Source organism: Hippichthys cyanospilos, chromosome 10 (genome assembly GCF_059441005.1).
Source record: "Hippichthys cyanospilos isolate Australia breed blue-spotted pipefish chromosome 10, RoL_Hcya_1.0, whole genome shotgun sequence".
Classification (NCBI taxonomy): domain Eukaryota; kingdom Metazoa; phylum Chordata; class Actinopteri; order Syngnathiformes; family Syngnathidae; genus Hippichthys; species Hippichthys cyanospilos.
Window position 1 is genome coordinate 9,645,141 of NC_142378.1, and position 13,702 is coordinate 9,658,842.

General features: G+C 38.2%; 1 protein-coding gene across 2 annotated transcripts in view; it reads left to right on the forward strand.

Annotated features, from left to right (window-relative positions):
• negr1 (neuronal growth regulator 1) overlaps positions 1-13,402 on the forward strand; it is a 142,551-nt gene extending 129,149 nt beyond the window's left edge. For both annotated transcript variants that reach the window (XM_088425813.1, XM_088425814.1), the window contains one exon: positions 5,613-13,402. In XM_088425813.1, coding sequence (XP_088281939.1) covers positions 5,613-5,713 — 101 coding nt within the window. In that variant the 3' untranslated portion in view covers positions 5,714-13,402. The remainder of the gene's footprint in view (positions 1-5,612) is intronic.
• The last annotated feature ends 300 nt before the right edge of the window (positions 13,403-13,702 follow it).

A 13,702-nucleotide genomic window follows, 5' to 3' on the forward strand; every position in this document is an offset into this window, starting at 1 on the left:
GTCAAAGTCATTGAGTAATTATACTTTTTGAAACACCCTGATTAAAAATGCAGCTCTTTCTGTTTATTCCTGGAATGTTTACCCTCTAGGTGTTAAGGGGGGGGAATAATAAAATATCTTTTTAAAACAAAGATTTACCCAGGAGACGTGCATGTAAAATGCATCATTTGTCGGCTCCCAAACTCCAGACATCAAGAGTAGAACAGATGGATACAATAAACACAAGAGTAGGCCACTCGGGTATTCCAGTTCTCTTGACTGATGACTGGGATTCCTGTTAAAAGTAAGGCATGCAAATAAACCCTACTTAAGACAGAAGAGTCAAGCAAGGGGCCGATCCATTCTGACAAGGATCTGTATAGAAAACACCGGAAATGCCTCCCCTAACGAGATTCCTTCCTCAGCCCACCATGTCATGTGTCCCGATACCCCGTTGTTTCGTTGATTGAGTCAAGCTGAAGGCCAATGTCTCCCTTCAATCCCCCCCCGCACTCAGGCAACTATCAAGTGACCCTTCTCCTGCTCATTCCCTCCCTCATTCTGAGCCCACTGCTGAGAGGTGCCATTAGAGCTTCAGACCCAAAAAAGTGTTCTGTTGGGTGTTCATAAATGCTCTGGGTCAGGTACCGTGATGTGAGGGGTTTCCGTGAGGCAGTTAAATGATCTCTGAAGGCTATTTTGATAATGGAGGCTTTTCATTACTTGCTATAATGCAAATGATTGGTGAGGCTAATGAGCTTGAAGGTGCATGTGAATGAGGGCCCCAAGGAATTGCTGTGTGCGGTGATCATAGCCAAGGTGATGGATCTCGAACATCAAAGCTGCTCGCTTTGAACAAGAACAGGATTAGCTAGACTCATGGGTCGTTGAGTCCGCTTACCATGGGTTCAGACCGACTGACTAGCATGAAAAAAAAAAAAAAAACACAGACATAGCCTGTAAAAAGATGACGACACAATCTTTGATTGCGGATCACCCCTCCACCAAATGCCCCGAATGTTTATCGACAAACCAACTTGCTTCAGATTTCTTTGTTCATTTGTTTGCCACGGTGCATCGAAGACCCTCTTTGGGGCTGCTGGGGTGATTTAACCCACGAACATGCTCAGTTTTACCACACGTGGGCACTCCCGGTGGCGCCGTGAGGAAAGGACCACAGGCCGGTGACTTGATGGTCAAGGACATCGAGCCCCTCCTCCCACCTTATTGCCCATCAGAAGCAGCGTCCTTTGGGAGAATGGAATGCTGCCTGGCTGGCTGCCTGGCTGGCCGCCTGTCCACGCGTCGCTCCTAACGACCTGCTTTGGGGATTGGACCGAGTCGAGGGATGAATCATCTCTCAACAATAAAAGGACTGAAATTCAAAACACAATCCAATATCACCGCACCAGAGAGTCTCGTCGATTTTTCTTGCTATTATCGGTGTAGTACCCATGAATGGGAGACTAGAGAATTTATCTTTTAGAAGACTTCAGGTTTTTGAAAGTTTAAAAAGAGTGAAGGAAAAGGTTGTTGTTTAATGAACCAGAAATAGCTTGGACATGTTGAAAATCTATATCTTAGCTGAATTGGATCCATTTAGCCACATATGTTCTTAATGTTGTGTGTTTGAATCACCTATCTTGTGCATGGAAAAATTGCAAATCAATCACACAGCAAAAGGAAAAAAAGGAGGACTATATCTACAGAAATCTCACAATCCCTAGCATGATTTCCATTTTTAAAGTATTTAGCCTGAGAAAAGTAATAACTCATTCAACCAATGGGGGTTTTTCATTTTGTTCCGGAAGGAGTTTAATTATACATGGTCCTGATGTTGCATGCCATCAAGATGGGAAGTTGTTTAATGAATATGTTGTGTTTATAGAGCTGCAACAATTAATCAATTACTAATTGATTATCACTGTTATTTTTGATCGTCAAAAAATTGCTTCAAATGGTCCTCTCACAAGTAAATATTCCCCTATTTCTCTGCTCTTCCATCGAAGCATTATCTTTGTGTTCAATCGAAACAAAACATGGGCAGAGCCAATCAACAATATTTAATTTCCTGAGTGCACTGTCAATGTGAGATCTGAAAGAAATATGATTTTTTTTTTTTATGTGTTTTAAGACTCTACTCATTCAATCACAGGTTCATTCATATGTTTTTCTAATTTTTAAGGATTTGGCTAAAGAAAGGTCTAAAAAAATGATGAACATTCTCGTCTATGGCACTGAAAGAGTTAAAAATTCATTAACTTAATCAACAATCTGTTCCACAAATTACTCAATGATTAAAATAATTGCTGCCCAATTTTGTATTGTGATTCTCACACTCGAATTGGACTCTGGGCTCTGAATTATACTACAATGTGGAAGACACATGCACACACAGATGGTACAACACACAAACTCCTAATACAGTGTCACTGTTGCATATTTCAGTATGAGTCATTGTCTGTGTCGATAGTGAGTGAAGTTCAGGGCCCTAACATTTGTTGTACATATGATATGTGGGTGACAAAACTGCTGTCGTTGGAGATCGGGTAGGATAAGGGGGGAAGGACAAGGAGAGAGTCTGCTTGGTATTCCCAAGAGAAACTAACTGATGACTCCGGTCCAGAAAGACAAGATGGCAGCATGTTTTGGTATTTTCATGTTTTCATTTCTTTGTCGTGGTCTATGTGGAAGCTTTTTTTGTGTGTGTGAGTAGCAAACAGTAATTGAAGCGTATCACTTTCATCCCCGCTCATTTTTGAGCTCCCGTCTCCCTTTGGTGTGCCGTTTGTTTTCCCAGTCCTCGTGCACCTCGTTGGTTTCTTGATGATATATTGTCTGGGAGTCTGACGCTTTATTGTAGCCGGCTGCTGATGTACATGGCAATTAAATTGAAGCCAGAAAGAAGCTTCACTTCAATCAATGTCTTTTTTCACCGCTCCCGTTTCTTTTGATTTCACCTCTTGCTTCCATCTACCTCCCGCCCCCTTCCCACATACACACACACACACACACACACACACACACTTACTTCCTCTCACTGTCTTTCGCCTTCATGTTAATAAGCATAGTAATGGCGTTGCAAGGCACTTCCAGGTTTGGGAGTTAATTAGAATGGCAAGTTAAAGCCCACACAGTGGAAACAATGGAGGCTTTGCCTTTGCGTTTTTCACAGTGACACAAACAGATAATAAGCTGAAGTCAAAGACTGTAAAGGACCAAATAACTCTGACAAGCCTTCTTACCTACCTCTACTCTTCCTATTGCGAGTGGCCTTCACTACCATTATGCAATTGACAATATTAGCAAGGAGCTGCTAATAACTGCTTACATAAATGAAAAGGGGAAACCAGTCCAAATGATGTCGCTGTGGTGTGGCTGGAGCACAATGCGGAGCTCTCAGACTCCGACAAACACTGGGCTGGCTAAGCAGGACAGGAGCTGTTGCCATGGAAACCTTTTCTCGGCTCACTCTCGCCGAAAACTGTGTCATTATCCCGTACTGTCGATTGGAGAAGAGAGAGGAGGAGAGCGGGCTCCAAAGAAAGATGAGACAAAGATAGAACTGGAAAGACAAAAGGAAAAACAACAGCCAAAGAGCTGCACGTCATCAAATTGTGCTCTCATTTGGACACCTCAAACTCATGCTTTCCCCCTCTCTCTGCCTGCCTGTCGAACAGGGATTTGCTCCGTAATATCTAAACAACTTCAGTAGTAGCAAATAATGCTTGAAAATATCAGGTAAAAGCAGGACTGTCAGGTGATAATAGGACAGGTGTCACTTTGTTCTCTCCCTGCCATTGTAGGTTTTTGTCTATTCATTACCACACAACCAGGGTAAAAAAAAAAAAAATGCAGTTCAGGCTACCAAAAGTGAGACATGTAGACATGTGTATCGACTACTAATTGTTTGTGTGTACTTTTATACTTGTCACTTGGCTGGTGAGTGTTTGTACGGCGCGAGGGCCACATCAGAGGAGTTAGACTGAACTAATTACATTGGCGTGTAAATAGAGGCACCCTGCTGATATGGGTGTTGCACCACATGATTTCCCCTGGTGGAACCTGGCTTGTTTGCTCTGCTTTGCCGTGCTTTGTGTGTGCATTTGTGCGCTTTATTGAGCTACAAGGTAAAAGAGTAAGTTGGAATTGAGGAGTAGCCCCTCCCAACCAAACGCTGCCCTGCCTGGCACAGCTCCCGAGAGAGGTGTGCCTCTATTACTCTGGCTTTCTGATAGTCACATTAAAAGCAAGGCAAAGACAAATTTCAACGATCATCCCTGATTAAATATCACTATATCAAAATGATATTACTGAGGAATTTTGTTCATGAATAACACTTGAGTCGTCTGTGTTTTGCCATTATTTCCTGTGTATTAGGGCTTTGACTCTTAGGATTTGATACTGACTATTGGTCTATGATGTGATTCAGTAATGATTTTCAGTATTGATATAGGTATGCGTACATGCAATGGGCAATATAACTGAACTAAGGAGGGCAAAATCTCCTAGTGGTGTCCCAATACAACTTTTTCATGTCTGATTAGTTTACTGATATTACAGCCTACAGTACTCTCCAATCACAAGACCGATCCAATACGATATCAGCAGGAATGATACATTCATTTATTCATTTTTTAGTATGTTGAAAAAGACTTGTCCAAGTGAAAAAAGTATATTTAGCCAAAATAACAATTGTTAGTAACAGTAGGTATGAGAAAACATGACCACTGCTGGATAGAAGAGCAGGTGGGGTGTCTGGAATGGACTACTTTGTATACTACGTGACATAGCCTATTCATTTATGCCCACAGTTGTGTCCATTTTGCATAGCAAAGTTAATTGCATCCCATCTACGAAGACAGCAAAGTTAATCTCATCCCAACCAAACCTCTTCTACTCAGCACAGATAGCTAGAATGAGTCAGATGATAAAGACCAGAAACAAATGTCTTCTCCAGTGGACACAAATGAATGGGGTAGGTCTCAAGAGAATAGGCATATGAATAGAGTAACTCAAGATAGGATATTTTCAAAATATTTCCTGTAACAAGAACTGTCTCCAACCCTAGGGTAGAAAAAAAATTAAACCAAATACTTCTATTTTAATGGTTATGTATCATATTAAACACCATAGCCACTTTTTTTTAGGGTAAATACACATTTGTCTGCCAATTATAATGACTATGTCATCTCGTTTTTTTTGCAACTTCTTTACTTAATTTGAGAAATGATTAATACTTTAAACAATCTCAATTAAAATCTTGTAAAGTATAACACTTCTTTGAAGAGAAAACAATCGGTGTGCCTCACAACAAAGGGACTAATTGGGATTTATTTATTTATATAGTACTATTTAATCAGTTCCTCTGCTTTGATATACTGTAATGCTTTTAAAGTTCAAATGGGTAGTGAAATTGCGCTTCGAAAGGTACGCGTTTGTTTTGTCATCTAGATCAAACGTGCTTTTTGTCCAATTGTGAATCTCGTATGCGGAAATCCTTTTTGCCCATTATTTGGTCATATTCTATGTCTCCTTCAAAGAAACCAAGTGGCTCAAAGTTTGACAATTTTAAGATATTGCTGCCGAGCGACCGCATCACAGCAACTAATCTTGTCTTGTCCCCCCCACAGCCCCCAACACTGCACCATACGGGAGCACAGGAAGTGCGCAAGTCCCCATGGCCTGCCGGTACCTGGTCCTGGCTCTGACTACCTTGATGGCAGCCTACTAGCGGCGGAGCTGGGTGAAAAGTGACTGTCGAGAGCATTTACGAGTCTGTGGTGGCGTCGCCCATGACCGGATTCCAATCGGGTGCAGTTTGTTGCAAGGCAAAGAGGGGGAAATAATACACTATTTTTTCTGTTTTTTGTCATGGTGAACTTCATGTAAATACAATTTGTTTGTTTCATCCTTTGCATTTTTATTTTCTGATTGATGAATGAATCAGAATCACCTCCCCCCTCCCTGGCGTCCAATCATATCAAACGCTCGGCTTCTCTCACTTGACATTTGCATCTGTTTATCTCTCTCACGACTATAACGAAACAACTGTGCCAATTCTCTCAATACAGATGATTACCATAACAATGTCGTTTTGAATGTATTGTGTGTGTCGCTGAATGGAAGAAAAACTCATTTTACGACAAGAAAAAAAATCAAAAGCAGTAGTCACGGCATTTGGTTTACTTTTATTTAATGTGCCTGTTTGACAGCTTTGAATCCAATAGTCAAAGTAGAAAAGTCACCTGTAACATTAAGTATAAAAAAAAATAATTTGAACTTCAATGAAATGACAATGTACAGATGACTACCTTGCGTCCCCTCACTGATATAAATATTGATCACATTTGGTAAATGTCTACGGATTCAATGGAGAGCTAAAGTCTGAGCTTGTGTGCTTTGCCAGCACCTTGAAGGTTTACTGGTTTGTTGTGTGCGTTTTGGGGAAGCGCTTCATTCCCTTTTGTCTTACAAAAAAAAAAAAAAAAAATACTGAAATAGATCTCGAAGAATACTTACCTTACAGTGGTGTTGCATTTTAAATCGTTACCCTATCTGCTCCTTTAAAGACTGCCAGGAAGTTGGAAAAAGGCCATTCGGAATAAAAGAATAATCACCCAAATCTTTTCTGCTGAATGTAAAGAAAAAATGTTGTGTGTGTATATGTCATTTGATAAAATAGCGTTTTGGCAGACTTAATGATATATATGTATACAGTATATCTTATATATGAATATAAACACTAACATGCAACACGTGTTGTATGAAATGACAAATTTATATAGCCGATAAATACAGGCTAACATAGTTCATGTCGTGTGCTAGCGGGTGCCGACATCAAAGAAAACAATGCTTTGCTTTGCTTTGATTTGACAAGTTGAAACAACGATTATCAATTATCCGGGTTCTCTGTAATGCAGCACTTGTACCAAACCAATGCTATAATTGCCAGACCTTTTTCATAAATAGACTGAAACATGACATAAAGTGCCCCCACAATGTAAAAGAGACTTTTTGAAAAGTATTTAACACTTTGTACCCCTATTATTTACCATGTTAACGGCGAAAAAGTGCAAATCTTGAAACACCCGTAGACAACGCCCATTTGAAGTGAAACTTAATCAAGTGTTCTATTTTGTTGCATTTTGTTCTCTAAACCTGGTGACTTCTGACTTTCAGTAAATGGCATAATCATCCTCCAGTATCTATCAAGTTACAATGTAAGAAGATACTGTAATGCCTTAATAGCAACATACTCAATGAAAGACATTTAGGCAAGGCACTTAATGTTTGTATGATAAACTGTATTATTGAATGTTCCATCCAAGCAAAGAGCCCAGATTGGTCAATTGGGCGCAAAATGAAAACATTTATCGAGAAGTCATCATGTCAAACTCCCAGTATGCTCACATGAACTTGAAACTGCAAATCTCCTAGCGAAATAGCCATGGCAGTTAAAAGACTTTAAAGCACAAACACTGTTACCGCTTCTACGTTTGTTTGTTTTGGGTTTTTTTGTGGTGATTTCTTTTTACTGTTGGCTTGTTTAACAAATTCTAAAATAAAAAAAATTTAAAAAAAAACAAAGAGCAAAGAAACTGAAAAAAAAAAAAAAATCTGCACCATATCTTGTTTAAATGTTAAGCAACAATGAACAACGAGTGAGGCGTATATTTATTCACTTTCTTTATAAATGACGATGTAAAAAAGTACATTCGAAACAAGCGGTGATGTGACGCTCTTTTGATTTGAATGGGCACAATGTGGCATTGATTGGGGTGTCACGACTGTCCGGGGAGTTTATTTGTCGAGTAAAAGAACAAAAGTTTGCAATCAATCGACTTCCTTTTTGAAGTGAGGAGAGGGCGTGCGTCAATCTAACAGTAATCTAGAGCAGACTCGATGTGTGTGTATATGTGGAGAAAATATAGATACACTTGTATCTTTAGAAGCCAGTGTGTTTAGTCCTAGTTTTCACACTTTGGAGTGTTTGACGTGCCGAGAGTGTGCTTGTGATGCATGTCAACATGGAAATCAACTGTTTTTTTTTTCAATTTATTTATTTATTTTTCATCACAGTCGCCTATCATTTATCCTGCTTTTTTTGTGGCATATTTGATGACAGCCTGCAATTTTGTGGGCAGTAATACCCTGCTTGTAAAGTGGTGCCTTGAGATATGAGTTATCAGACTTTTGTGTGTTTTCTGATTTGTAAGGTGTCATTCGGCCGATTTCTTTTTTCAAGCAAAAATGTGAGTTAAGAGTGACCTCAACTTAGCTCAACATTGTGTAGTTAGCGTTTTTTTTGTTTTTTTTAAGATTCACCAACTCAATGGGAAGTGTGATTTGAACACAAACTGTGCAGCAACACTTTTAGACAGACAATTCTCACAGGCATACAGTATATTCCTTATTGTTTTCAGGAAAAAAATCTAAAATTACTGCAGATAACTGTGTCATTAACACTTTGTTTGGCTGCATCAACACATGAAAACGCTGCAACTTAGTCAAGGCACTCCCAAAAATTTACAATATATTCATTATTGTGTTATGATGTATTGAGTTTTAAGGGAGGTGGTACTGAATTTAATTTATTTCTATTCATTTCAGTGAGGTAAAATGTTTGTGGAAATCGGTGTAATGAGTTATGAGCATGGTCACGGTATGAAATAAACTCGTAGGTCAGGGCACCACTGCATTCCACATGTAATCCAAACGTACTGGATTTTGACTTTTTTGGTAGAAATGATATGAAAATTCCCTTTCATGAATTCAATCGCATTTGCAATAACGGCCTTCGCGTCCCGACACTTAAACCCATATGTGAGTTCACGAACGCTCACAGGGGTTAGTTCACAGTGTTGCCGCTGACTCATGATTATTCTGGCATATCATGCATATTTGCTGGCCCTCGAACGCGTCGTGCAAATACTTGGCTGAGCCCAGATGGCCAGATGCCACGGTGCACGCAGCATATAGGATTATCCCGCTTTTCCGCCCGCCGCCGTTATTGACTGCGCCGTTGCTCGCTAAATCTTCTGGCGTATTTACAAACATAAAACACGGTTCATTTCATCTCGGAATGCATTGAGCGGTGGCTCAGATTGTATTTTGTTTGCACAAACTAGAATCACATGCCGTTGAACTCCCTGTGTGCTCCAACAGGCTGTTTCATGATGATCTTCGGTCCAAATTAAAATGTTGATTTACAAGTGGAAAGCTCACCGCCTCACCTCCCTGCTGACATCAAAAATCATCTCATTTAAATAAACACTTGCATGTAGAGCAGGCCCACGCTTGAAGTTTGAAATAAGCTATCTCCATGTATCGGAATCCAACTGATATGTTCAGATGCGTTCAAGCCGCTTTTTATGCCAGTCCCGGGAGCCCAGAAGTACTGTAATGAATGTGCCTTCAAAGAATTTTATCAAACGCCAACAATGACGAAAGCAGACATTTCATTTCAACCACATTTACACCAAGTAATATTGTTTTAGTTGGGGAAGCCTTGATCAGGCTTGTATTTCCACTCAATCATTGATCTCTAGATCTTGAGAATTTGGCCAACTGGGTGGAATTTGAAACAAAATGGAGTGCGTTTCTTGGATGCAAGCAGCAGAGGCACTGTTGATTCTATCGTTTCGAGTTTGTTGTCAAGATGAGCCCGGTGGGATTTCAGCAAGGGGAGTTTAAACTACATACTGAGGGTGTACCACATCTTCTGGGTAGCATTATTTTCAACTCATTCATTCCCAAACAAATATGTTTACTTTTTTTTTTTCAATTGAGTCCAGCCGTTCAATTCCATGTACTTATGTTTTTTTATTTTTTCTATTTTTATCAAGTGTTTAGCTATAGGAGGTTTAAGAAATGGCTTGTACTGAATGAAATAATCACTGAAGTAATTACTTCAGTAGATTAAGTACTAAAGTGATTTATTACTACTGATCAACTTGTTAGCAATGAATTAGTAATTCTATCACGGATATTGCATATATATTCATACATACTAAATGAATCAAATACTAAAGATAACCAACTACTTTTATAATGTACTAAACAAATCAATTACGTTTGGTATTAAATAACTGAATCACTTTGAGAACTTAAATTCAGAGGTAGTCAACTGAAGTACTGAAGTTATCTATTCATTGAATAAAGTTATCAATTACTTTGGAGGCTTAAGTTCCAAAGTAATCAAATACTAAAATAATCAATTACTTTAGTACCTGAAGTATTCAATGACATTTTTAGAATCTCCCTTGGCTAAAAAAATTGAAAAAATACATAAATAAGCACCTGGGATAGAATGTATGCGCTTAAAAATATATATACGTCAAAACATGCTTTTGGGACTGAATTGGTTAATAATAAACTTGCAATGATTATATATTATGATGATTATGACTATCTTTGATTATATAATAATTATAATAAGAATGTTGCATGTTTACATGCTCTTTAAAAATTCTTAAACAACGTCATACTCTAACAAATTTTTCTTCAGTGCATTCCGTGAGAGCAGTCTCTCGACCAATCAATGGACAGCGGCGTGCCTAGCTCGACCTTGCACTATCCTACCCTGCTCTGCTGTGCTGAAAACTGGGTTGTTCATTTATTAATTTTTGACAATACAAAGGAAGAAATAAAAGCGTAGCCAAAAGAAATATACTCCGCTTGGAGCAATCGAGGCTTCAGAAACTTGCTACAGTCCCAATTTAAATTATTATATGCAGTCTTGCAGTCACTTGTTTTACTGCTAATGGCCGTAATTATTTTCATGCATATTTTTTTTTATCCATGTTTGTATGGTAGCCTCACAATTATGTTTCTCTTTAATTATAGCCAGAAATGTTTCAGAGTGACCTTTGAGCACCTAACAAAATCACTTAAGTAAGCAAAAGAAGAGATAAACTTGTACTATTACTGAATTGGAATGCATAGTCATCACGATGACTTTTCACAGCTAAGTCTCTTTGAATACCAAACACTGGATTTGCTGCGAAAAATAAATAACCCAAACAATGTTTCTTGGAGGTTTCAGGAATCAGGAGTGACACTCAGTCATCTCCACTTTAATGTGTGTGTGTGTTACAATGCAGGCAGGCACTCGAGTGTCACCTCAAGAATTGATGAATGATCCACAATGTGGCACATTGGTGTTTACAAAAACAGAAAATTAAAACCAACGTTTGAAAAGTAGTGAAAGTCAATTTTGGCAAGGCATAGTTAAAGCGTTAACTTTTTAGATTAATACACATTTTAGAAATCTTAGAAAATAACTCTTCTATTTATCTCCAGTGGCAGCTGAGCTCTCCTAATTTTGCAACCAAAATTAGTCACCATCCCAAAGACAGCCAAGAAATTGCATTTACATAGTGTTACTTTAAAAAGTTGCTCAATGGCTCATGAGAAAAAAAAACAACTTGAAAAAATTAATTTTTTTACAAGCTTTGTAGAAAATAGTTGTTGAAAAATGGGTTCATCACGATTAATCATGGACAATTTTGGCGTTAGTTATTCACTTGGCATGACCTAATTCTGTATATATGATAGCTATGAATTTTAACAAAATCTGGCTTTTGCCTCAGAAAGTGGACATTGAGATATTAATACATTCAATTTCTACCCAAACTTCCCTTTATTAAAAATCACTTATAATACATGGAGGTAGCTCAAAAATTCATGATGTTACAGCAATTTGAATGTTGCCGAGTTGAAATCCTAGTTTTGACAAAATAGTCTACTAATCATCTAATATATATATATATATATATATATATACAGTATATATATATATATATATATGAATGTGTTATTCGTACATTACTGTACATTCATGTAATTTTATTTATTTTGAAAAAATTCTCCAAATACCAGTTCATATTTTTTCTCGAGGCATACTTCCATACGATTTGTTTTTATTTATTTCAGTGTGGCCCTAAATGCTTCTTCAACGTTTTAAAATAAACTCCAGTGTTCAATAAGTATACATTGTATATATGTATACAATATGTATACATGTAAATTCATGTATTTAATATCATAGTGTTTTGATACCTCTACCGCCCATTTCAGATTGGTTGAAATCTACTGGCCATTTAGATAAGTGTGAAGCTGCATGGTGATTTTATTCATCATATGTATTTGTTTTAATATTATTGATTTTGTTTTATTTTATCGGAAGGGGGGTTGGCTGTGCTATTACTGAAACTACCTAGCTACCCTATGCCTTTGTAACTTTCATTTGGGGGTATGTTGTTGCATTCTGCCGCAGCAGGCACATTGCACCTCCCTGAGCAGCATACTGAGTTGTGAGCATCAAAAGAACGACACAAACACACTCGCATTCACTTGGTGAACGTGTTTGTCACACGGCAGGCTGGAGTAAGTCCTTTTGTCGAACACACGGGGAAGACAAAATGTGCTTTGCCCGGTTCCAAGCAAAAGAAAGTGGTTAAAACTTCAAAAAAGAAAATAATAGTCATCCTTGGCTCAAGCGTGGCTGCTGCCATTGCTCTTCAAGTGAGGCATCCTGAGTTTGCCAGCCAAATGATGAACACATCAGGCTGTTCAAGTAACTGTTAAAAAAACAAAAAAGTGACTGTCAATGTAATGCTGCTGTGTGCTTATTGGATTTATTTGCGAAACTCACAATGGCACCACACATCACTTCTTTGTAGCAACAAGTCCTCATTTTGTTCTTGGTCCAAAGCAGGAGTGGAGAACCTAATACATGCCCCCAAAGGTCTTCATATGACAGGCCATGCAATTCTGAAAACAAACAAAACCACAAAGGACCTGTTAAAAAAAAAAAAGAAGACTGCAAAAAAATGTAATACAAAAATGCTCATAAACAATAACAATCACACGTTTTTGTTTTCATACATTTGGGGCGTCCCTCTGAATGCCTGCTGGTCCTCCACCCCTGCTCTGTTACACGATTGCAACATATGTATTTTGTTGGTTTACTGTTACACAAACAAGTATACATTTAATGTTGTTTGTTCAAAAAAAAATGTGGCTGCACTTATTCTGAGAGCACCATATCAAATTTTCTTTTTATTTAATGTTGAAGCTATGACGGTATTACTAAAGAAATGGTGTGAGGAGAATGGAAATGTTTACTCTAAAGTGTATGAAGGTCTTTTAGATGCCAGTTGTATATTTATAGGCTCTAAACCACTGGAATGATATAAATATGTGGCACTGATATACCCATACCTATATATATATTATATATAGTTAAATATATAAATATATATTGATATTTGTCCCAATACGAGAAAATCCATGTACTTTAATTGATTTAAAGCCTACATTGTGTACAGTATAGCACGTATGCAAGTCCATTTTCATCATGTTTGATGTAATTTTGTAGCAGTGGTTTGATACTAATAAATGGCAGTCGATGATGGAATTGTAAAAATGTGAGGTTTGCTTTTGTGTGTGGGGTGTGCATGCGTGTGTGAGAGAGATTATTTGGTTAGTGTCCGCCACAGTCGAAAAGACTTAAGGTTTGAATTGAAGTCAACATTAAAAAGTGAATCTAAATCTGAGCTGATCGGAATCTGAAGTCTTCGTTTGCACTGCAGGGTAATGCCCCAATTTGCACTGTTTTCATGTATTAATCTGAATTGGCTAAGCATAACCTGAGTCTTGAAACTCCAGTAACACCTGATGAATACCTGCTTTGGGTCCACATAAAGGAGGGCTGAGT